The sequence below is a fragment of the Chlamydotis macqueenii genome, chromosome 1 (assembly GCF_036417535.1).
Source record: "Chlamydotis macqueenii isolate bChlMac1 chromosome 1, bChlMac1.mat, whole genome shotgun sequence".
Classification (NCBI taxonomy): Eukaryota; Metazoa; Chordata; class Aves; order Otidiformes; family Otididae; genus Chlamydotis; species Chlamydotis macqueenii.
Genome location: NC_141556.1, coordinates 40,037,038 through 40,060,039, shown reverse-complemented (window position 1 = coordinate 40,060,039; position 23,002 = coordinate 40,037,038). Strand labels below are relative to the sequence as shown.

The 23,002-nt window shown below is 43.7% G+C and overlaps 1 protein-coding gene across 1 annotated transcript in view; it reads right to left on the bottom strand.

Annotated features, from left to right (window-relative positions):
* Window positions 1–5,695, bottom strand: part of TRHDE (thyrotropin releasing hormone degrading enzyme) — a 212,520-nt gene extending 206,825 nt beyond the window's left edge. The window contains exon 1 of the mRNA XM_086740041.1: window positions 4,890–5,695. Within this exon, the coding sequence (XP_086596167.1) occupies window positions 4,890–5,695 (806 nt within the window). The remainder of the gene's footprint in view (window positions 1–4,889) is intronic.
* Window positions 5,696–23,002: the final 17,307 nt, after the last annotated feature.

Genomic DNA, 23,002 nt, shown 5'->3' with positions numbered 1-23,002 from the left:
TTAACTGCTCATCTGACATGCTTTTCTTTTCTAGTGTATTTTGTAGAGAACAAACTGCTGTTCTCAGTTAATGGGTCAAATTATGAAAAGATGTCTGAAGGAGGAAAAGATGTTTATTATGTCACTGTAGAGAAGGGGAAGGCATTAGTTTGATGGTAAAATATGTAACTGTTTTCTTTGGAACTAAAGAATCCAGATAGAGAATAGGAACTTTTCTCAGTAGAGACTTATATTTACACATTTGGAGAAAACCCATGTGACACAATCTCTTTGCAGAATCAAGAAGCTACATTTAAAAGGCTGAATTGTGAGGTTTGATGGAAATATTTTCTGGAGGCATGTAGGACAAGAAAATGATTATGAACCAACTATGTAACTGCAAAGGTAGCATACACGTAGGCTTTTTGAGTGGTAGTGATTTACGTCTCACTTTTCAACGTTCCATCAGTGGAAATAACCATGCAATTTTAGATACCAGGTAAACATCTATCGGAATTTTAGAGGTTGAGTAATCATCTGTTATTCCTCTCGGGGAAAAGGATGGGTGATAGATTTGATATAATGAAAACGGTGGCACCTATTATTAATCAGTCTATAAGTATTATTCTGCAATACAATACTCTCTAACGTGAGGGAGAAAAAAAAATAGGTAGCCCATAAGGAAAATAAAGTACCTAAATAACTTTTTCTAAAACTTCTTGGGTTTGGGTTTTAGACATATTTTGCAGCATATTATTAAAAAAAAAAAAACAATGAAGAAATAAACTTCTTGAAATGTTACACTTTCATCTTGCTATAGCGCATCCACGTCTGATAAAACTAGATATAAGTCTTCTGGTGAAATTCTCACCTCTTTCAAATAAGGCTAATTTTTTGAAAATTTTTTCCACCACTGAAGCAGTTACCATTTTTTTTTGTTTAAAATAAAAAGCCTTATTTCGCTAGTAATTATTGAAGGAATTCTACATATCACATTTTTCTTGTTTCACTATAAAGCATGGATTACTAAAATCATAATTCTGCACAAGGTTGATAAATCTAAGGTTAAAAGTGATGCCAGGTATTCCAGTGCTAAGCCAGCGAAATTCTGTGCTATCAGTGGATCTGCATTCGTGCAACAAAGCCAAATCAGACAATTAAATGAAGAAAGGAACTTAATTTGTAGGCAAAGTATTTCAAGTGGACCTGATTCCACATTCCAGGCACACTCTAAACAGCTATAGACATCAACAGAAGCTTCAACTTGGTATGGAAAACTGTACTGGCCTGTTATTAATAAAGCAAGAATGATGAACTCTCCTCTGCAATTAACAATTTTAATGAGCTCAGATACACATGTAAATGCATACTTAGGGAAAACTGTTTATATTCTGACATTCTCTAAATAAGGAAGCTTTCCCCATCTCCCCCCCTTCTTGGAGATCTTACCAGTAGTCTTTTAATATTTGTTATGTGAATCTCTTCACCAGACTAATAAAACCTGGTAAACTCTGCATCTTCTGTATTCTCACAGATAGATAGATATATCTGCACACACATAACTGGGCAAACACTGGGCAGTCAATATTTCATACTAAAAATACACCAACTACCGATAACAGTGATATTTATAACATGTGCACTACTATCAAACATCAATTTGCTTGTTGTGCCGTAAAGCAAAACAAACAAAAAGTTAAAAACTGCTTCTCATAGACTAACCCTTACAAGTTTAAAAAGAGAAAAAAAAAAAAATGAACACAAAACATTGTCTGTGTTCATCTATTTCTCTCTGTTTGAGGAGAAAACCAAGCAAAACTTCTATAGCATGCCAAAAGTGAAGATCGGGCTGAGTATTTCATCCATCTCTCTCCATACCTCTCTGGGCACTGACGTTTTTATCTCCAGTTCCCCAAAATATCACCATAAAAAGTTGTACTTCTGGGAATGACAGCCTTGCAGCCTGTGTTCTCAGCATACCCATGGCAGTACTTTGCAGGTGTTTTAATTCCACCTCATCTATTAAAAGAAGACATCTGTTTCCTCAACAACCTATCTATTTTGACATCTTAGTTGTTATAAGGCAGAAGAATATGTCTGTTTGTTTTGTCTGTGTGGTGTAAGAATTTTTTTCCCTTTCATTTATGCTAAAGCTTGATGTTCATTTAAATTATGCATGCCTATTCTTATGGTAGTCTACAGTAGCTCTGTATTAAAATGTCTGTTGATTACTGCCAGTAAATTCCGACACATAATGCAAAGTAAATTTGTAGCACATCACTTGCATTTCAGATTTCAATTAAAGTGGAAAAGATTTCAGTAAGAAAATAAATACTTTTATGCGGCTATCAACATTTCAGGCTAATCTATGACTTTTACCTGTGAAGACCACAGAAAATGAACTAACTTTATGAAAAAAATACATAAAGTGAAGGCATTACTATGTTTGTGAAGCCTTACAGTTAGCCAGCTATTCACTCCTCGGACAACAAAAGTGAAAAACGATGGCTGAGACTCTTTTCTAGCAACCACTACTCCAATGATGTTGCTGTATTTTAATCAAATATAAAGACGTCAAAAAGCTGAAGTCCTGCTGGAAAATCAAGGTCTCTCAGAGCATGAGAAGCCTGTCCAGCTAGCATAGTAGAAGCCATCCATGTTTAAGGACTACAAATGGTTATATGTATTATATTAAAAATGGGTTATTAATCAAAATGCAAATCACTACACTGCAAGAGCACGCTCTGAACAAAGAGGTTCCCTGGTTTAAAATGTGTATTATTTACTTTATACTACAGCGAGTTGTTAAGCCTGTGACAGTTGAAAAGGAAAAGCAGTACTGCTATTAAACACATGAAACTGCAGCCACGCACTGATTACAGCTTTAAAACCAGCATTTTACTGAAAGAGATATAAATCAGCTGGCATAAAGAAAAAATGCCACTGATTTCAACAAAACAATGCTACCTTACACGAGGTACGGATCTCGCCCAACATGACTATATTCCAGTGTATTAAAAACAAAGCAACTTGTATCTGAAAAGTTACACAAAGAGTACTGGGAAACACATTTTACCATCACCTTTCACTCCATGTCTTAGCTTGATGATTCAAAAAGTGAATAGGCCTTTTTTTATTGCTGTTTCTTTCAAAATCATAACTGCAGCATTGGTATTCAAGTGTAATACAGTAACTTTAGAGAAATGTCACTGCAACACCTAGTTGACAGTTCAATTATTCCTATACAAAGTCTAAATACACACAAATAATAACTGCTTAAATAAATTCCTGGGTTTGTAAAGTGAATTATACCCCCTGCTGTCAGCACTATTTTGTCTTCTGATTTGTCCATTTCCATACAGGTCTGCACGCACTCCCAATTACCCCCGTCATTCACTCCTCAGTGATAAAAGGCATTTTACCTGCCTCTTTTCCTCCATGCTTTTCCAAATTTTCATTTTATTTCACTGCAATGACAAATCGCACAAACTTAATTTCAGTCCTGCTTGCAGTTCTAACATCGGGCTGTTTAAAACTGTCAGTACTCACAGGAATTAAAATATGCTTTAATACGGGGGCTGATGATTTATTTGAGTTGGTGAGTGCTCTTTTTCTTTCCAGCTCACTTTTTTTCGCTCAGTTCTTCCAATTATGAACACTTTGCTTCGCAGTATAAAACAGTAAATTTCGGGAAGAGAGAACCTGTCACTGCATGGATGTTTCAAGAAAGGACAGCTTAAAGAGAAGCTCATTCTAAAATGACAGACTGCCAGAACTATGAAGCAGCCCATCTCATCTTTCTTTACTATTACAAAGTCTGACTGCGGTTAAAAAACTACTTTAAAAAAAAAAAAAAGGCGCCTCCCTAACTGCCTGAACGAGGCCTCCATAGTGACCCTGCCTAGCGCGACACGGGTCTCAAGGGCTGCAATAACAAGAGCAAACACGGATCAAGACCAAATCTTGTTCTGCAGGGGAACAGGGAAGGCTGACCAGCTTTATTCTGTCACAGGGTGTCTATCAGTCTGCGGCCATTCGGTTGCAGCAGGGGGAGTAAATGCATTCACCTGAAGTGAAATCGCACCTCACCGCCTTTTCCTTGAAATGATTACGTAAAAACAAAACAGCGGAAAAGTTTCGCTCCCCTGCACGCTGCTGTTTGTGACCTGGCATGGCTCTGTCACTCGAGGACACACGGAGGCTAAGGGAGCCTTTACCGAGCAGACCCGCACTCTCCGTTCCGGGACTGCCCCGGAGCGGGCCGTGCGTTTCACCCTCGGGAGCTCACTCCTCACCGCCGGCCAATTCCCAGCCGCGCCGAGGCACGTCCCGACCCGCCGGCTACAGCCCACGGCCCTCCCGCTCGGGGCGGAGAGCTCCGCTCACCTGCCGCCGCCCCGCCTAACCCCGGCCCGGCCCGGCCTCCCGCACGGCCGCCCCGCAGCCCTGCCCGACCCACGCAGCTCCGCCCGCTCCCACACATCCCCCCTCAGCCTCGGCCGCCGCCTCCCAGCCCCGGGGCGGGGAAGGGCTGGCGGCCCCCGGAGAGCCTCGGCAGCTCCGCCTCCCCAGCGCCAGCTCTCAGGAGCGGCCGGACGGCGGAGGGGATCCCCGGCGAGACAAGCGGCAGTAGGCGACACCCGGCTTGCGCTCACCGACCGGCTGGGCGGGGGCCAGTGTGGCTGTCGGGCGGGGCCGCCCCCCCGCGCAGCAGCCGGCCGGGCCCGGCGCACCGGTACCGGCGGTGCCGGGCAGCGCGGAGCCCGCGGCCTCACCCGCTTGGCGGCGCCGCGGCCCGCCGGGTCCTAGCGCCGCCCCGCCCGAAGTTCGGAGCCGGTTGCGGCGGAGGGGCGGGGGCCGCCAACTTCGGCCCGAGTTGAGTGGGAGGCGGCACGGGCGCACCGCTCTACCTTCTCTCGCCGTGGAGGACGTAGGAGCTGCGGAAGAAGCCCAGCAGTTCGTTCTCGATGAGTGCGTTGTAGATGATCTTGAGGTTGTAACTTTTCTGCGCTTCCAGGCTGCGGTTGAGGACGACGACGAAGACCTGGGTCTGGGGGTAGAAGAAGGAGCGGGCCACCCGCACGCCGCCGGCCAGCTTGTCCTCGGCCACCCGGACCGCCTCGATGTGCATTCGGTGGGCGTGCAGGACGATGTAGCGGCTGGCGTTGTGCACCTCCAGCTGCACGTTCACCTCCCCGCTGAAGGTGAAGTTCTCCATGAAGGCGCTCAGCATCAGGTTGTAGTGCAGCGGCCGCAGGTGCCGCGGCAACCGCGGCCGAGCCCAGGGTGGCAGCTCCCGCCGCCGCTGCCACTCCTCCTCCTCCTCCTCCTTCTTTTCCTCCGCCGCCTCCCCGCCCCGCGCCTCCTCCTTCTCCTCCGGCCGGCCGGGGGGCTGCCGGGCAGCCCCCGAGAGGCTCCCGTTGCCGCCGGCCCGCGGCGAGCCGTCGGCGGCGGTGGCGCCGCACTCCTCGAAGCGGACGCTGAGCAGCACGGCGATCATGGTCACCGCCAGCAGCGCCAGGATGGAGACGGCGAAACCCAGCACCAGCCGCTTGTGCACGGCGATGTGCCGCTCTGTGGTGCGGGGTCTCGGCCCCGCCGCCTCGGCCCAGGGGCCCGGCGGTAGCCCCCGGCTGCCGTTCCGCAGGGCGGCCTCCTCCTCGATCATCATGGGGGTGACGGGCGGGCGCTTCTCCCGCTTCTCCTCCAGGGCCATCACGGCAGCGCCGCCCCCGCCTCCCGCGGGGCCGCCGCCCCCCGAGGGGGCCCCGAAGGCATGGGAGGCTCCGAGGTGCGGGGCGGGGGGGGAACGCGCCGCCTCTCACTCCCCGACGAGCCGCATCGGCCTGGCTGTTGGCGGCCCCCCGGGCGGGACGGGACGGGGTCGGGCTGGAGCCGGCTGTGGGCGCTCGTCGCTGTCCGGGCCGCCGGGTCCGCGCCGCGCAGGTAACTTGTGCGGCTTCTGCGGGGCACTTCAGCACATGCCGCCCCGCGCACCTCGGTGCCAAGGGGGAGGGCTCTGCTGCCCCGGGCCCCCCCCCCTCTAACGCCCACAGGGACCTCTCGTCTTCCTCCTCCTGATCTTCTCCCCGCGCCCCGAGCCGCCGGGACCAGAGTCGGGCTCCGCGCCCGGCCCCGGCAGCGCCCGAGCCATGCGGGGCTCGCCCGGCACCGGGGGCCGCGGCACCGGACCCGTCCTCCTCTTCTTCCTCCTCCTCCTCCTGGTGGGGCTGGCTCCGGAGAGTCGCTCCTCTCTTATTTTGTCTTTCCTGTCTCCTGCAGGTACAGAGCGCTCTCCCGGCTGGCTCGGGCAGAGGCGGCTATATATAGGCACCGGGGAGAGGCGAGGGAAGGGATGGGAAGCGAGGGGGGGGGAGAGGCGGGCAAGCCCCGCCGCCCCTCGGCTTCGGCGGCTGCTCCGGCGGTGACGGCGGCGTCCCGGGGGATGCGGGGGGGGGGCGCTTTTCCCCGGTGTGTCACCGGCGGCGGCGGCGGCGGCCGCTGCCGGAGCCCCGGCCCGGGCGGGCGGAGGGCGAGAGGCAGGTGCGGCGGGGACGGGGCGGGGGGTCCGGGGGCTGGGGTTGGACGCGTGTCCTCCGCCGAAATACTGATCGCCAGTACTGTGTCGTATTTACATTGGCTTAACAGAGAGCCGCTGGCTACGCGTTTGGATAATAGCGCTGTCATACTAACGTGGGGATAGAGCCGGAAAAAAAAAATAGGGTAGATACTCCTACTTCAATCGATGGGATTAATACGCCGAGAAAAAACACTCTGCAAGTGTTGGCTGGGACTTTCGAGACCCCCCTTCCGCCACTACTCCGCGGCCCCAGGACAGACTTCTCACTCCTGCTCCCCCTCCTGTCCGTGGCCTGACCTCCCTTCTCAGGTGGAGGGGTTTAAGGATGCGCTGGATGCTGCCTGGCGTAATACACCGACATGTGTAGTCCTGGGAGGGAACCCCGGTCTGGAAAACTCAATTACTGAATCTGAGCCCGCTTGTTCCACCTGCCCCCCCACCCCGCCCCCAAACTTCTGCACAAAGGGACTGCAGAAACACCGAATTAATATACGCAGCGGGGATCCAGATCAATGGCTGAAAGCATCCCTGTTCCCCTCATTTCGCTTGCGTACTTCAAAAACTATCTCCACTCATTTTCTTTTTTGAAGCTCTTTAGCTCCAGTCTTCTAAGCAGTTACATGTGTGTTTATCCACGGCAGTCAGCCCTGTGGAATCTACGGGAATATATGCTGTACATCAAGTTAAGCGTATACATAACAGTTTGCAGAATAAGGGCTTTATTTTCCATAGTGAAGAAAAAATAAAAAAAAAAATTAAGTCCTACACTTTTTTCATAAGCATTGCAAATCCACCAAGTTTCATGAAATGTGATATATTAGCCATTTTACTTCCCAGAGGAATGCCTGGTCTCTGTTTTCCCTGAATCTACTACATCTTCTAGAAATGTTATCTGACTTTGCATGCTGTTGCAGAATACGAATGATCATTTACTGACACTCAAACCAGTTTAAGCGTAAGGAATACCGGTTTCTTTATATATTCCTTGTATTTATATATTCCTATATAAATATATATTTTATCCTTATATAGGATCCTTATATTCCTATATAAAGTCTGCTATCCCTGGAAGGAATTGAGCCTTTGTTTGTATCGTGCAGCACAAAAGCCTTGTAATCTTAACTATTCTTAATCATAAGCATGGTGATACACTTGCTCATTGTGTTTGTTTGTCCTAGGAGGGCTAAGATTTTGCTCTGTAACTAGCATTCCCACATATTTACTGTGGCATTATTTGGCTGCCCACCTATTATAACAGGCCAAAGAACAGAGACATTTTATTATCTGAAAATAGTCTTTGTTATTTGTTGACTGAAGTTTGAGGCAGAAAAGTAGAAAACTACTGCTGTATGATTTGGGAAAAAAAAAGAAACAAACTGACATTGCAAAATAACATCCAAAGCTATAGGTTTAAAATGTCAGTTTCTATATGTTTCATTAAACCCTCTGAAAGTGGGCACGAAAGAAGTGCCTGAGTGCTTTTAAGATTTTGTATGCAGGCTGTGAGTAGCAGACATTAGTAAAATAGGCAGTCTTTCCCTCTCGCTTTCTGCAATGTTTTTTAAGTTGTGTTTGTTCCCGTCAGCAGCACAGGGAGACATTCAGGCAAAGATGTGCTTCAAGAATAGAAGTAGCTTGGAATACAGTGGAACAGTTTGAGTGTTGTTTATAAATATGTTTACTTTTTAATTGCATTTTTTATTAAGAACAACTGAATAGTTACAAGTTTCACGGGTTAAGGTTTTTGTGAAGAAATGAGTGTCAGGCTGTTGGGCTAACCAGCTCTGCCACTTTCAAAGAGGGATGTACGGCTGTGTGTGACAGCACAGGAGCATCATTCTGGCCTTCTCAATATACAAATAACAACTACATAACTCTCCGGGCTGAGATCTTCCAAAACCAGCTGAGGAAGTCAGTCACACCACTCAGCTTTGGCAGTATTAGTCTATAAATTGAAGGGCCACTATGTAAAAGATGAAAGGTGCATGCTAGTAAGAAGCCAAGAGGCTAGTTCCTTTTAAGCCAAGTTGAAATAGTGCAGTCAAAATACTGGAGCAAGGTGTGAGTGACGGGAGTTAGGGCTCTTTGTATTCACCTCCAACTTTGATCCCATTACTCAAACAAAGCATCGAGAGGTTTGCAGGCCCCCTCCACCCCTCCTTGGGCTTCTTGTCAGTTTGGAGACTTACGATAAGAAGGTGCTGCTAGGTACAGTGTTAAGTAGCTCATGTGCCTCCACTCATCTATCATTCTAAAACTGCGCATTACTAGATTAACCTCTTCTTCCTATTAGTAATGATGGGTTTCTAAAATGTAGCTTGACCAGATACAGGTCAAGGGAGCTATTAACTTATTAATTTGTTCTCAAATGCTACTCTTTGACAGTAGTTCTGTGTCCAGATTGTTGTATGTAGCCATTTTGATGAGAAATTACAGAGGCTTGCGACTCCCAAGAAACAATTTATATACATCTGGGAAAAATTCCTGGTTTTGCATTTGTCCACAGTTTTAAATGTGCACATGGATTGCATGGGTATTGCCTCTGAAGCTTGCACCTTCTTTGGTCTTTCTGCAGAGACTGTTGGAAAATACATCAGATCATGGCTAATTTTTTCAGCAAAATCCTGGTAATGACTCCCAGTTGTTCAGCGCTTCCCCTAGGCCATCAACATCTTGTATGCAATCACATTTTGTGAGCTTAAAGGGTAGGGTTTCAGTTACTCATACAAAATAAAAGAGCGTGTCTCACCTTAACTGAATTGCTGTGGAGATGGCCCTCCCTAGGCAAATATCAGAAGAAACATGGATAAACTTTAGGCAGCACAGTTTCCAATTCTATATCAGCTTATACTGTGGCCAGCAAAGAGCTATGAGGGACCTATATCAAGCTGTGGTTTATGTTAGGTTAAGGTTGCACACAGACGCCTCTCAGTATTCACACTGGTGCTTTACAGCCTTGGAAGAAAAGCTCTATAAATGAGCAGCCTTATTGTATATCATGCAGCTGGGTACAGTTCATCCAAACAGGGGATCGGCACATTACAGCTTTCTGAGGCTGCCTGACTTTTTCTGCTTTTTTTTTAACCTGAGTGATCCATCCTCCATTCATCTGGTTTACAGGCAGACTTTATCATACTGACCTCACTCACACACAAAACAAAATAAAATTTAAAAAAAAAAAAAAGAAATTATAAAGGGCTCAGAAAATGTCCATCTATGCAGAGCCCAGAAACAACTGGAATTTTTACAAGGAAGAATTACAGGGGAAAAAAACCACATAAGCCTGCATCAGTCAGTGCTCCACTGACCCTTTCAGCTTCAGTCAGGCATTTCTGTGGTCATAGTTGGATTCTCCTTGTCTGCTTCAAAGTCAAGGATACCCATAGCCCTTAATCCCTTCTTTTTAAGTGCTAAAACAGACTGCACTTCATAGCCTGCTAACATGTTGGTCAAAACACATCAATAAGGTGACCTCTTAAAGTATTATGAACTGTTCACTTCCCACAGCCCCAGCTTCCGCATGGTTGTTACTCACTGCTGTCTTTGTGACCAAGTGGGTGGATGCCTGGGAGATGACTGTTTCTAAGCCACAACAGGTTGCCAGAGAAGCAACCTGCCTATCATCTGTTGGCTTTGCGAGTTATGACTATTTCCCTAAAGAAGTGCCACTGCCTAACAGGGAACCGTTGTGTCCTCCTGAGGCTTGCAAGTGGGCCAAAGGGAGTGGATTGGGACAGTGGTCCTACCTTTAGTGGGTTAGGGGGTTGTTTGGTTTTTTTTTTTTTTCCAGAAGACATTTTCAGTAACATGTCAGGTTTGACATATGGCACTGGGGAATACACCTTCTGTTTAGTTTAAAAAATGCTGCTAAGAGAAATGCTAAGGGAAGGACTTTCTAATTAAAAGCTGAAACAGCCAAAACACTGGATTGTAAAACAAGCTGACACACGGTGATTTGTGCTGGCTTAAACATACCAAGAAGAGGAACTTTCCTTCCATCATTCTCCTCTGCTCCTTCACCCTCATGTCACCTGTATAAATGACCTTCTTTCTTACTTGAGTCCAGTGGTATTAAGCACTATTTATGTTTCGTTTGTAATCAGAGATGGCCAGATGACTGTATACGGCTTCACCTCAGACAAGGTGGTTTTTTTCTTTCATAAAGGAACAAGCATAAGAGGAAGGGCATGGTGCTGCACGGTGCTGTGGGTAAAGTCCTGTCTAATGAGAAGCTGGAAGTTTGCCACAGGGCAGACAGGCTCCCTGGTAATCTAGATCTTCTTCTCCTCCTCCCTCCTTTCTCTCTCATCATCACCTTTTTTCGGTTGCATCTCGAGTTGGAAGGAACATCTGAGGAAGCATCAGTGGAGTGTTGCCTGTGTACCACTAGGCCCCAGTGACCACCCACTGCTTCCCATTACACCCTGTGCTTTGAAATCTTACCATCGCCATCCTTTGCTGTGGAATTTTCTTCCTTTTTCTTCCAATCCTTTTAATACTATTCAGTGCTACCCTACTAAATCATACTACTTTTTTTTTTCACTCAAAGGCCAACATTTTCTATCTCAAGTTTTAGGATAAAAATATCTACTTTCATATGAGAATTAAATATTTTAAATTTCCAAATTAGGTGGCTGAGATGCATTATTTTCCCCAGATGTTCTGTTTTCATATTTATTCACATCTATTCAGCAACTGATTTTTCTTTTTCTTCCATTCATTTCTTTTTCCTCATTTCAGTAGCAATTTAGAAGGAAAACAAGTGTCTTCATTCTCCACTAGCAAGTTTTAGTTAAAGTATATTTCAATTTCTTTACAAAGGGTTTTTTTTCCTTGGTATTTTTAAACACAGCTTCTTGAAGGTGTTTTTTTTCCAAGCATTAGGGATTTCAATTCCACAAGTTCAATAATGCCATGTTGTTAGTAGTGGGGTGCAGAGCCTAGATATAATACTGTTTGTTTCTTTCACTGAATAATTACATTTAAAACTGGGTAATTGGAATCAATTAGTGGTAAGAAGTTAGTCCTGGGGCAGAACAGGAATTTGTGGAAACGCCAGATTGTGTTAGGAACCAACATTTCCACAGCTAGATCATGCCTTATCTGCTAGCTCAGCACCTTTTCACTGAAAAATACAAGGAGCATGATAGTGGACAAGGAAAGGCTTTATTTGAATTAAAATTTATTTTAAAACACTTCAAAAAATCTGTGGATAATCTTTTTGTCCATTTAACTCTACCATACATGGTCGGTCTTCTGGTACTGGATGTCAATGGAGGCAGAGTTTAGCGTGTTTTGCAAAGCATTATAAACATCCTGCCTCTTTTGTCTCTTTCAATATCCCATTTCCCGTTTTATGAGGAAAAAATATGGATGTTCCCTCCTGGGTCTCCTGATTCAGCTAAACTAGACAGTCCCTCCTTATGCAAGAGCACTTACGGTGCTTTGCCATCACCTGCCTCAGGCCCCTTTCTGCATCCAGTAGACACTGTACGAGTATGTGAATGTATGTAGTCAGCTCCACCATAGCTGGTTGTACCCTTTTATGTACTCCCTGGGTTATTGTAAGGATACACACACCGATCTTCACCTTCCCGATTAAAATACCATAGGGGTCTGTGACTTGCCAAATATCCTGGATAAGCATGAAACAGGCGATTTTTGAAGAAATGTGGCCAAAATTTAACAGCTGAGGGAAATACAGCCTGCAACAATCTTTCAAGAAGAATGATCTGTAAAAATAATAACAAACATCTACAGACGAAATCACTGTAAAGTTCCTCAGTCCAAATTCTGATTGATCCCAAACTTTCTCTGAAAAAGGACTGCAGGGAAGAAGGTCAGCGTGTGTTCATGGTTGCCATGTTTTTATAATTGATTCCAACAAAGCACTTCGGTGCATGCTGAAACGTGGCTTTCTTTGGGCTAGCCTTTAAAATGCAGCAAGTGCTGAAGGGGAGTCATAAACGGGGCGGGGGGATAAACTACGAAAGGGAAGAGGAGTTCAGCTGAATGGGCAAGATTGTTTGCTTCAGTGCTGGTCTTGGCCAAAATTTGCCTGGGTTTGCTTTTACTGGGATCCTGAAGAATAGATGCTTTTACTTACTCACACCGTCGAACGAGGTCTTTGAACGCAGAATACCAGTTATTGATTTAAAAAAAAAAAGTAACTGTTTGCAGTGATAGAACTATTCCAAATGCGTCAGCAGCACTTAAACTTTAACCAATGTTTAAAATACATTAAAATATCCTCCCTAGTCATTCTAGATTCCAGTGTTTCAAGCTATGCAGGAGTCACTCTTGATTTCCAGGGTGGTTGCAAAGTTGCAGTTTCATTAAGCATCAAAATACATTACCAATCCATCTGATCATTTGGCAGGTCCCAGAGCACACTACCAGGTATTCAATAATACTGCTCACCTCACAGAAAAATATTTTAGAATCACTTTAAGGATTTTTTTTCTTAATACATTGATACTATTTTAAGTTTATCTCCGCAAGTGAACTCCTGCCCCCTGTTGCCTTAATAGTACCAATCCCATAGGCACACACCTCGGAAGAAATAAAAATACTATAGCTAGTCTGGTGATAAAGGTCTAGAAATTACTCTGATGCAGTTTATTTCATTATGTCATAAGCTTCAGGTCAGCAGTCTACAGAACAGTCTTGGCTGCTACTGTCTTGTTAGAAAAATGTTAATCTGATCACTCACTCTTAACTCAGAGCTCAAAAGGAGTTTCATGATTAAGATGTGAAGAAAGGCTGAGAGAGTTGGGGCTGTTCAGCCTGGAGAAGAGAAAGCTCCAGGGACACCTTATAGAGGCCTTCCAGTACCTAAAGGGGGCCTACAGGAACGAGGAGAAACTCATTAGCAGGGCCTCTTGTGATTGGACAAGGGGTAATGGTTTTAAAATAGAGGGAGGTAGATTCAGACTTGACATAAGGAAAAATTTTCTTACACTGAGGGTGGTGGAACACAGGTTGCCCAGAGAGGTGATTGATGCCCCATCCCTGGAAACATTCAAGGCCAGGTTGTACAGGGCACTGAGCAACCTGATCTGGTTGGAGATGTCCCTGCTTCTTGCAGGGGGATTGGACTAGGTGACCTTTAAAGGTCCCTTCCAACCCTAACCATTCTATGATTCAATGTTTTTGGTGAGAGTTCATATTTATTATCAAAGTGGCAAGATTTAACCCCTGTTGGTACAAAATTCTTTATTGTGGAATCGTATTATTTCAAATAATTGGTTTATTAAATAAGACCAGTACACTCAACAGCAAAGGCGTAAAAATTAAGCAATCAAAACATTCCAGTAGAAACCTCATTCACATCGCAGGCAATAAATAATTCCTCATGTCATATCTCTTACCAACATGTCTAATAACTGAAAAGAAGATTTCAGCTTTTAGTGCATTTGAATTTCTTTATTCCTTAGAGAAGAAATTTAATTAACTACATTTTGATCACAATTATCCTCCTCTAGATTCTGGAACTGTGATAAGTAGACCTACGTCTCGTTCATTCTCTTTAAAACTTTGGATGTGGGATGGGGGCAATGAACCATCTTTGCTGCTATATAGCTTTAAGGCTTTTCACAAAATAAAATTTAACTGACAATAAAGGAAGCGTGCTCCTAATTAAAATAATATTGATTCAGCATATGGTATTTTGCCTTTGGTTTTCACTTTTTATTAGCCAAGTTGTCACTTTTCTCTTTAGTGCCACCTTGTGGGTCAGCCAGTTTTAAAAGCACACCCATCTCCCCGGCTGCACTAAAAATAGCCAGGATCTGGCATTGAGAGCATCATGGAGAGGGAAGGATTTTGTGTCTGGGGAGTTTTAGGGAGTCTTTTTTTTAAGAAAAAAAGCAATAATGCAGGGAGAAAAATGTTTGCTATACATTTATAATAGGCATGCAAGAAGACAGAACAATCTCTCTGGGATTGAAAGTAATGGGATCTACAGAAAAAAAAATCAATGCTCATTTACAGGATAATCATCAAACTTATCTTGGAAAATGTAAGTGACAAACTCTGACTTCTGTGATTTTTGCCACAAGAAAAATGCTTCTGTATCTTAGTGCCATTAGTTTTGCAACAGCTTTCCATGAGAAGTAAAGCTAGATAATTGTAAACTCCCACTAATCCCTTTTTCAGAAAAGATGAATGATCAGATGCAACATCACAGCATACTGGCTTGTGAAATTCAGGGTGGATTTGCACACAACATCTTCAGATTCTGCTGATGATAAAGCACAGACATTCAAAAACACATATAAAAAATTAAAAGTGTCAGGGGACATACATACTGCAAAGGACATCCAGATCGACATTTGGCTGGAGTGTGGTCACAAGACGTGTTCTCTAATACAGAACTAATAACTCAGCTGTCCCCTAACCTTACGGAACCGCACGAACGCATCCTCATACATTACTGGGAGGAACTGCGGACAGTGGAATTATGTTCAGTTTGTCTTCTTGAAAGGAGCAGAGAGAACGTTTCTGATGTTTCTAATTTTTCAGGAGCCCTTTTTGTTATTTTTATTAACCTTTTTTGTTGGCTTTTTTTAATGCCAACAACTTTGGAAGCTACGAGAAAGAAAATTTTGTATGTTATAAGCTCCCAAACAAAACATCTTCTTCATTTTGCTCTGCATGCACATAAAAAGCAACGAACCACTTTAAGCTTACAAGTTGTGGTTTGTAGCTAGTGAGCTCCTTTGCATCCTCTCTTATTAAATACAGACTTACAAAGGAAAATAAGTCATCCCTGAAAATCTCTTAATCTAAATCAAGTAGTCCCATATCAGGTAATCTTGCTGGTAAGGAGAGGGGTCATTTTAAGTTGTAGCTCTTGGGTTTTACTGAAATTAGATTTCATCCTTATGACATATGATCAGAACAAGTGACAGAGAATACAAGACAGTGGAAAATGCAGTTTCTCATTATTAGATATAGCTATTATTTAGATGGAAAGAGACTAGAGAGCTGCACAGGAGCACATGCCACAGAAGGCATTGAAATTCAGTGAGTTCAGTTAAATTTCCCAAGGATTTTTTTACTGGGAAAAGCCCAGTAAACTCCCCTGTATGTGCACCCTACTAACAAGTAGGTAAGTGTCGAGCAGTTTCTCTGAGTCTTAGTGAAGTTCAAACATGGTAAATTCAGCTCTAGCAAACACAATAAAGTGGGAAGGATGGTCCAACACTAGACCAGACTGCAAAAAACTCAGCAACTGACTTCAAAGTACAGCTACAGCCTTCTTCAATAACTCTTGTGTTCCTGTACCCCTTTGCTAGCTTTATCCCTCCAAACAGTGAAAAGGCCTTTGAGGAAAAGAGCTAGAAATGACTGTATGGTGTTTGGATGCTACACCCCATGGAAACACTGAGAAAGCAACGGGTGGCATGGCTGATCACATTCCAAAATTTGCTGTGAGCTGAACAGCCACCCACTGCGAAACACTCATGGGCAAATGCTTCTCTACTGAGAAGGCAGGAGCGGGGGCAAGCAGTTGCAATAAGGTTGAGTGAAGAATAATACACAGCAAGTGAGAGAGCTTTCACCCTTTCCTGACATCTCATCAGTTGCTCAGGATACTCAGTCTTTGAGGGATAGTGCTTTTAAAATAGAAGGAAGCAGATTCAGACAGGACATAAGGAAAAATAATTACAAATGAAGGTGGTAAAACACTGGAAAGGTTTGCCAGAGAGGTAGTAGATGCTCCATCCCTGGAAACATTCAAGGCCAGGTTGGACGGGGCTCTAAGCAACCTGATCTGGTTGGGATGTCCCTGCTCCTTGCAGGGGAGTTGGACTAGATGGCCGTTGAAGATCCTTTCCAACCCAAACCATTCTATGATTCTATGATACAGCTATAGAGACAGCTGTCTCTGCATGACTCCACTCTGCGTCAGTGATTCCTATCACTCCTTCCCCACTCCTTCCCCACCTTTCCCCATCCAAACCTTCACATAGGTGACTATGTGACACACAGACCATGATCAGTTACCAAGTACTTCTACATATTTACTGGCAGCAGAAGACATGCACTGGCAATCTGCCTCTCCATAAGTTATACTTACTGGACTGAGGAATGGCCAAAAGCTTAAAAATGGGCTTTGGATATTTATTTGGTTTTGGGGGTTTTATTTTGTCCTGTTTTGGTTTTGGGTTTTTGGGGTGGGTTTTTTGTTGTTGTTGTTGTTTTTTACACTTTTGAAATCCTGAAGTGCTGCAAAAGCATCAGATGAAGTTTAAGTGGGGAGAGTGAGTGTAATGGCATTAAAAAAATACTCCAAAGAAAAAAAGTAACGGCATACCCAGGACTGCAACCATTGCTGGTACAGAAGGTCCTTGTGTTATTTTTTGGGAAGCACTTAATAGAACTGAGTTGTGTTTTCTACGAGGGGTTTTTAGCCTCTGCTGCATCAGAAACAACATGCATGCACCACAAGCTATCCTTCTGCCAGGCCTAGCCTCCTACCAGACACATCAAGCGTGATGCCCCTCAGCCTCAGCTGGTCAGCAGTTCAACAATCTCACCGGCAGCTACTTTCACCATGAGCCAGGTCCCACACGTCAGAGAGCAACAGAGTCCAGACCCAGGTTTTGCAGGGATGTGATCCCCACGCCTCAGACAGGCATTTACTCACATACCTCCCTTCTGAAGAAACTGCTCAATTTGTTTTTGAAAAGTTACATACATAATTAAGTTCACATGGTTTTATTTGAAATGCAAGTTCTCCAGATCCCAGGAAATTCCGATTTTAACACTTATATGCATGTGCAGATGGCAAATTTAATTTTCCTAGACTGCAAGATAGAGAGGACTAGCGGTGTCACCCTGCTTCGGTAAACACCAGGGCCTTGCCTTTGCAGTATTTTTGGTTATGCTGCATGTGAAGTGTCTGTATATAGCATAACATCACCTGGAAGAGCTGTGATCCAGCTGGGCTGAAGGCATTTAGCTGCTTTAAACATTGTGCTGTTCAGACCGCTGCAACATGTTTTTCAGCAAGATCACCTGTGCGAGACCAAGTGCCACACAGGTGCCACACAGAGCTGCCTTCAGAGGCAGCCTGAGGGTCTCCGCACAGCACCGGGCTGTGCTGCACAGCTGAATCCCACCAAGGCAGCAGAGGCCTGCTCTCAGCAGCCTGTTGCACATGCTTGCAATGAAATCAATCCCCATCCCATGCTGCTCTCTCCAACTGTAAGAGAGCCTGTCCCCACAGGTAATGAGCAGCTCAAAGTCACACCCTCTAGATGCAAGGGGTGGCAAACTCAGTTACATGCCCCTACCCTAACTTCAGACACTTCAGCCCAGCACATTCCAGTGGGAGCAGGGATAGCCAGCGATGCTCTTTCCTGCCAGCTCTAGAACAAGCCATAGCAGATCATCCTTTCCCTGTCTCTCCCTCTTTCTTTGCAGCTTCCTAGCTTCCTGCTTGGCAGTTTTCCTCTCTGCATTGCTTTTTCCACCGCTCCTGTCAGCCTGTATCTCTGAAGCCTCTCCAGGGCAGCCTGCAGCCTCACCACCTGCTGCCCATGATGGGCTGCCCAGGCAGCCCTGTCTTAACAGCAGCTGGTTCAAATCTGCAGCTTGATTTAAACTAGGGGAGGTAATTAAGCTGTTCATTAACCCTCTCTGAGCTGTAGGCAGGCAGAATGTATTCACCCCTGTCCCAGTAATGGATCCTGGATATGGACCACTGCTAAGGAGCCCAGGTGCCAATGGGCTTTACAGGCACATCTTTATCAATAGCAGAAGGAAGGTTAAATCTGGGTGAGATTTTGGAAGGACTGTGCTCTTTTTATGAATATCCTTTTGTCCTCTCCTCCTTCCCAAAGCTGATGCTTCTTGCTTCAACCACTTCATCCTGCTTTAACTCCCCTGTCAATCCCCAGATGTCTCACCTTGGTTTCAGTCTCCATTCTTTGGGCTCCTCATCACAACATCAATCTCCTGGAACACCTCGGTGCTGAAAATCATGACGTACTTTTACAAATAAGATTTTTATATGAGATTTCCAATAGGGTCTCAGATCACACCATAAGGACCTAACAGGACCTACTTTGTACAGCTAAAATATAGCAAAGCAATTTTTTTTCTGTAGTTTTGATTCTGAAATGCATCACAGCAGAGGACAGTTTAAATATAGGCAGAAAACACTGCGCAGTTGTAAAGCCTCTCAGAATTAACTTTCTCAAAAAATATTTTTAAGGCTGACAAATCATGTGCAAGGTCTTTTCCCAAAGGAGAATTTTTCTTGGATTCATTTAGTAGTTGAAGGTTGTGTCATATGTCGCTGGAAAGGTAATTTTTCCTAGTTTATGAAAAATGCCTTGAATTTGACTTTGCTGTCACAGGGGAATAATGATATCTATACCAGTAATAAACTGGCACACAGAGATTGTTGTTGGTAGCTTTGCAAGAAGTATACAATTTTATAGAGGATGATAGGAAGTAACAGGGTGAATTAATATCAAATATGCAATTTATTTATTTAGCGTCTACCTGGCTCAGATTTCCAGCATTTTAATATTGTTTTAAATATTAATAGTTAAAGCATAACAAATGCAAGATCACTTTAGAGGAGCTAATGCACAGCTCTGTAAACTCAGTAAGCAATGGCTATTAATGTTCTCTTTTGTCTTCCAGACAGAAAATCAAAGCTATTTAAATTAAAGGATGCATATAAAATCAATGTATGTTGATAAGGTGTGCACATTAACGATAATGTTTGCAAATATTCTTTGTAACTTGTGTATATAATCTTCTTTTTCTGGATAGATGGCCACATTAGCTGGCATCATCAAGAGCTCTTTAAATTAATTTTTTTCCTTTGTTTTCTTAAATTATTAATTTTTAAGCCTGTGTAGTAGAAGTCTGGGGTAGCCTATAGCAGCACAGGTGTTATGGTGGCAAAACCACGTGTGCATTCAGATGGGTGGGATATATCTGTGCAGCCTATTTGGCCCAGGCTGAGGCTGGTAGCCAAGGAAGCTTCCTGGTTCATGGTGCTGAGCCCAAATTTGCCTTCCATGAAGACCCCTACCTGTCCGCGTGCTATTTCCCTCCATGGCGCTCCAGGAGGGTTGGTCACAGCCACAACCATGGAATCGATCTCCAAATGGTTGGAGCATAGGGTGGCAAGCCAGGCCCCCATGACTTTGCTGGGGTCAGTCGGTCGCTGTTCATGCGGTGTGCAAGTCCCATGACAAAAGCAGCAGAGATCTCATTTCCTGAGCTGATTTGAGTCCAAGGTGAGGGGAGCCAAGCACGGCTTGCTGACTGGGTGGAAAACAGGCAAGTGAGAGCACAAACATAGGCTAGGACTATGATCAAATGTGCAAAGTAGGCTTAGCTTTAGCTTAGGAAGTGATTGTCAAAATCCTATGTGATGTACTGAACACATGGCTTTGGCTGATGACAGCTGCAGTAGAGACTTAATCTAAAAAGAAGCAACAATAAACTGGTATTTTTTTTTAAATTATCTATCCATTCAGTATGTCTACACTTGCACCCATGTTGTCTAATTAAAACCAGTTAGACAATTATCCATAACTGCTATTAATTTCACATGGAGGGGTCTCGCTAAACCTTGTAGCTAGCTCTGTAAGCCTCGGCCTTATTATTTATCGTATTTAACTGCGGTCTATCCAGGTGTAAAATTGCCCGCACACCAACTTGCAACCGGTTCAGAGGACAGAGACTTCCAGTGCAGAACATTTGTCCCAAGGCTCCCTGCTATCAAAAATATCCAGAAGGGATGAAAACAGAGTGAGATGGCCTTTTGCCCACTGGTAAATCACTGAATCAGAAGAAACCTTAAATATCTTGGGAAACCACCCTGAGAGAATCAAAACAGAGGACATACAAAGCATCCTCGCTCAAGAAAAGGAGCTTTGTTGGCTGCGGGAAATGACACCGCAGGATGTAATTACCAGAGGTGCACGCAGAAAGGCACTGGGACTGCGACAGCTCTCCAGAGCAGGAACATCCCAGGAGGTTTTGGGGAGGGCTCCACCCCAAGTACGTGGAAGCTAAACACATCAGATACAACCATATTTATATGAAGAACCTGGGGTTTTTTCTACTTCTGCACGGGCTGCAATCCCTTTTACTCCAAATGCAACGTTTCCCAAATAAAAGCTATCAGAATAGTTCTCCTTAAAAGCTTTTTTCTTCATATGAATAATGCCACCTTAAAAAAAATCATGAAAGCTCTATTTATCTGTGGTCATATGTTGGCAACTGTTACTGGAAATACCTGAAGCACAATATATATTTTTCAGTGAGATATGCAGCAACAAAGGCTTGTGTTCCAATGTCATCACTAAAGCTTAAGAATTTTATTTCTGGGATAACCAGGAATGCTCTGTTGTCTCCCAAACTTGAGCCCAGACATACCAGCAAAATACTGGATCTCACTTTCAAAGGTACCACTTTAAAAGAGACCATTTGACAGGAAAGTTGAATCAGCCTTTCTCTCCTTGGCAAGGTGCCTAATAAGGTACAGAAAAAAGGGATACACCTGTTTAGAAGCCAGCTGAGCCAAAAGGCTTTTTACAGAAATAGAAGGGGATGCTCAGTGAGAATGAGAACCTGAATCATTATTGTCAGGAGCTTGACTGGGTGCCAGGAACAGGGGCACAATGGAAAAGTCGCACCGCATAATCAATGCCACATCTAAGGCATACCACAGACTGTGGTTTATTTTATCATTATCTTCTTGTAGTACCTCCCAAAAATGGGGATAAATGCAATAATCATCATCTGGAAGAGTATTTTACCCAGTGATAAATATTGAAAATAATTTCTTGCAAATGGCTCAATAAATATTTTTTGAGAGAATATGCTCAAAATAATGAAAGCAAAGCATCCTTTTGGAGAGATTCTGTTGACAATAATCCTGAACGCCACAGTTTCCAGCTGATGCAAGACTTATCACTTACACAGTAGCTACTACATTAAGTTGCAGATTTGTCCGTCATGTGTTAATATGTATTTCTATGGCAGATAAAAAGCTCAAAATCAATTTGAGCTTTGCCAGTGGCTCCAAAATGAACAGTGATGCACAGGACTTCATATAAAGACATTTAAAATGTGCACAGATGCACCCATCTCACATACACTTTAAATCTTTTATTTAAAAGGAATTGAGCAAAAGTATGAGCTATTTCATACATTTTCCCAAGACTGCTGCAGGAAATAGCGGACAGTTTAAAGTGAAAACAAAATTATTATATATCTTTCTTCACAAGCTACGAAATTATTCACATTACGTGACAAATGGGCAAAGCAAAATTTTTGTAATGATAATTGTATTTAGCATTCAGTTACAATTTGTGTGCTTCTTACTCTGAGTAGAAAGTATAAATGGGTATTTTGAGGGAGGAGGGTGAAGAACAGAGAGTCAGACTGTGCCAGATTTAGTATATATAAAGGATTTAATATAAAATGGTTCCAGTCTTGGTTAGCTACTGCATGCATGTATGTAAGTTAATAATACTAAGGAAAAAGAAAGCAAACCAGTAGTACCATTCACTTTTCTATTCATAAATTGAAGTATTTCCTCTCCTGTGCCTTTGTATTTGATCCTTCATACACTTTTTCTGAATATCTGAGTGGATTATCCATTTCCATTAATTTTCTAATTTTATCTGTCAAATAGACTCTGCAATTTCCTTAACTTTTTGATAAGACTATGCATGAAAATACAGCTCACCGGAAATTGCTTGTGGAGGATACTATAATAGATGCTTGTCAGGTATATTATATGAAAAAGGCTTTGTTTATTTCTCCATGTAAACTGATACAGTTAGGATACTATAAATTAGAATATAATTTGTGTCCTGTGTCTCCTGAGGCCCTCTGAAGGAGCTGAACACTGTGTAACTCGTTACTTCCCCCTAAACATGGCATCTGCCATTTTTTTATGAAGCAAGTTATTGTATTTTGACTATCAAAAAATATTTTACAGGACAAGTATTTTCCTCTCAACGGAGTGAAACCTTATTAGCCTTTGGTAATGGTCTTTTCTAAAGGGTAATTAATCTGTGATCAGCAACTGCTGCAAGGAAACTGGACAGTGTTTTCAATGTATAACCAAATTGCTTAAAATACCTTTTATCTTTGTGAGCGTGTTTCTCCAAGGTGCATGTTTCCTCAGCTGTCAGCACCCCGGACGTGTCAGCTGGGCATCGATCATCCTCTGGCAAGGGCTATCTGAAGCATTTAAGATGGACAACTTCTCAGCTGAGCTGTTTTTGAAATCTGAAATAATGATTATGCAATTCTTATAGATTTCAGTAGTAATGAGGCACAAAGTGCCAGAAATTGGGCTGAAGTACCCTTGAATGGTAGAATAGACAAGTGACACTAGTTAAGAAGTCTTTCTGCATAGCTACATGGTCCAAAACTTTGTGGGTTGGAGGA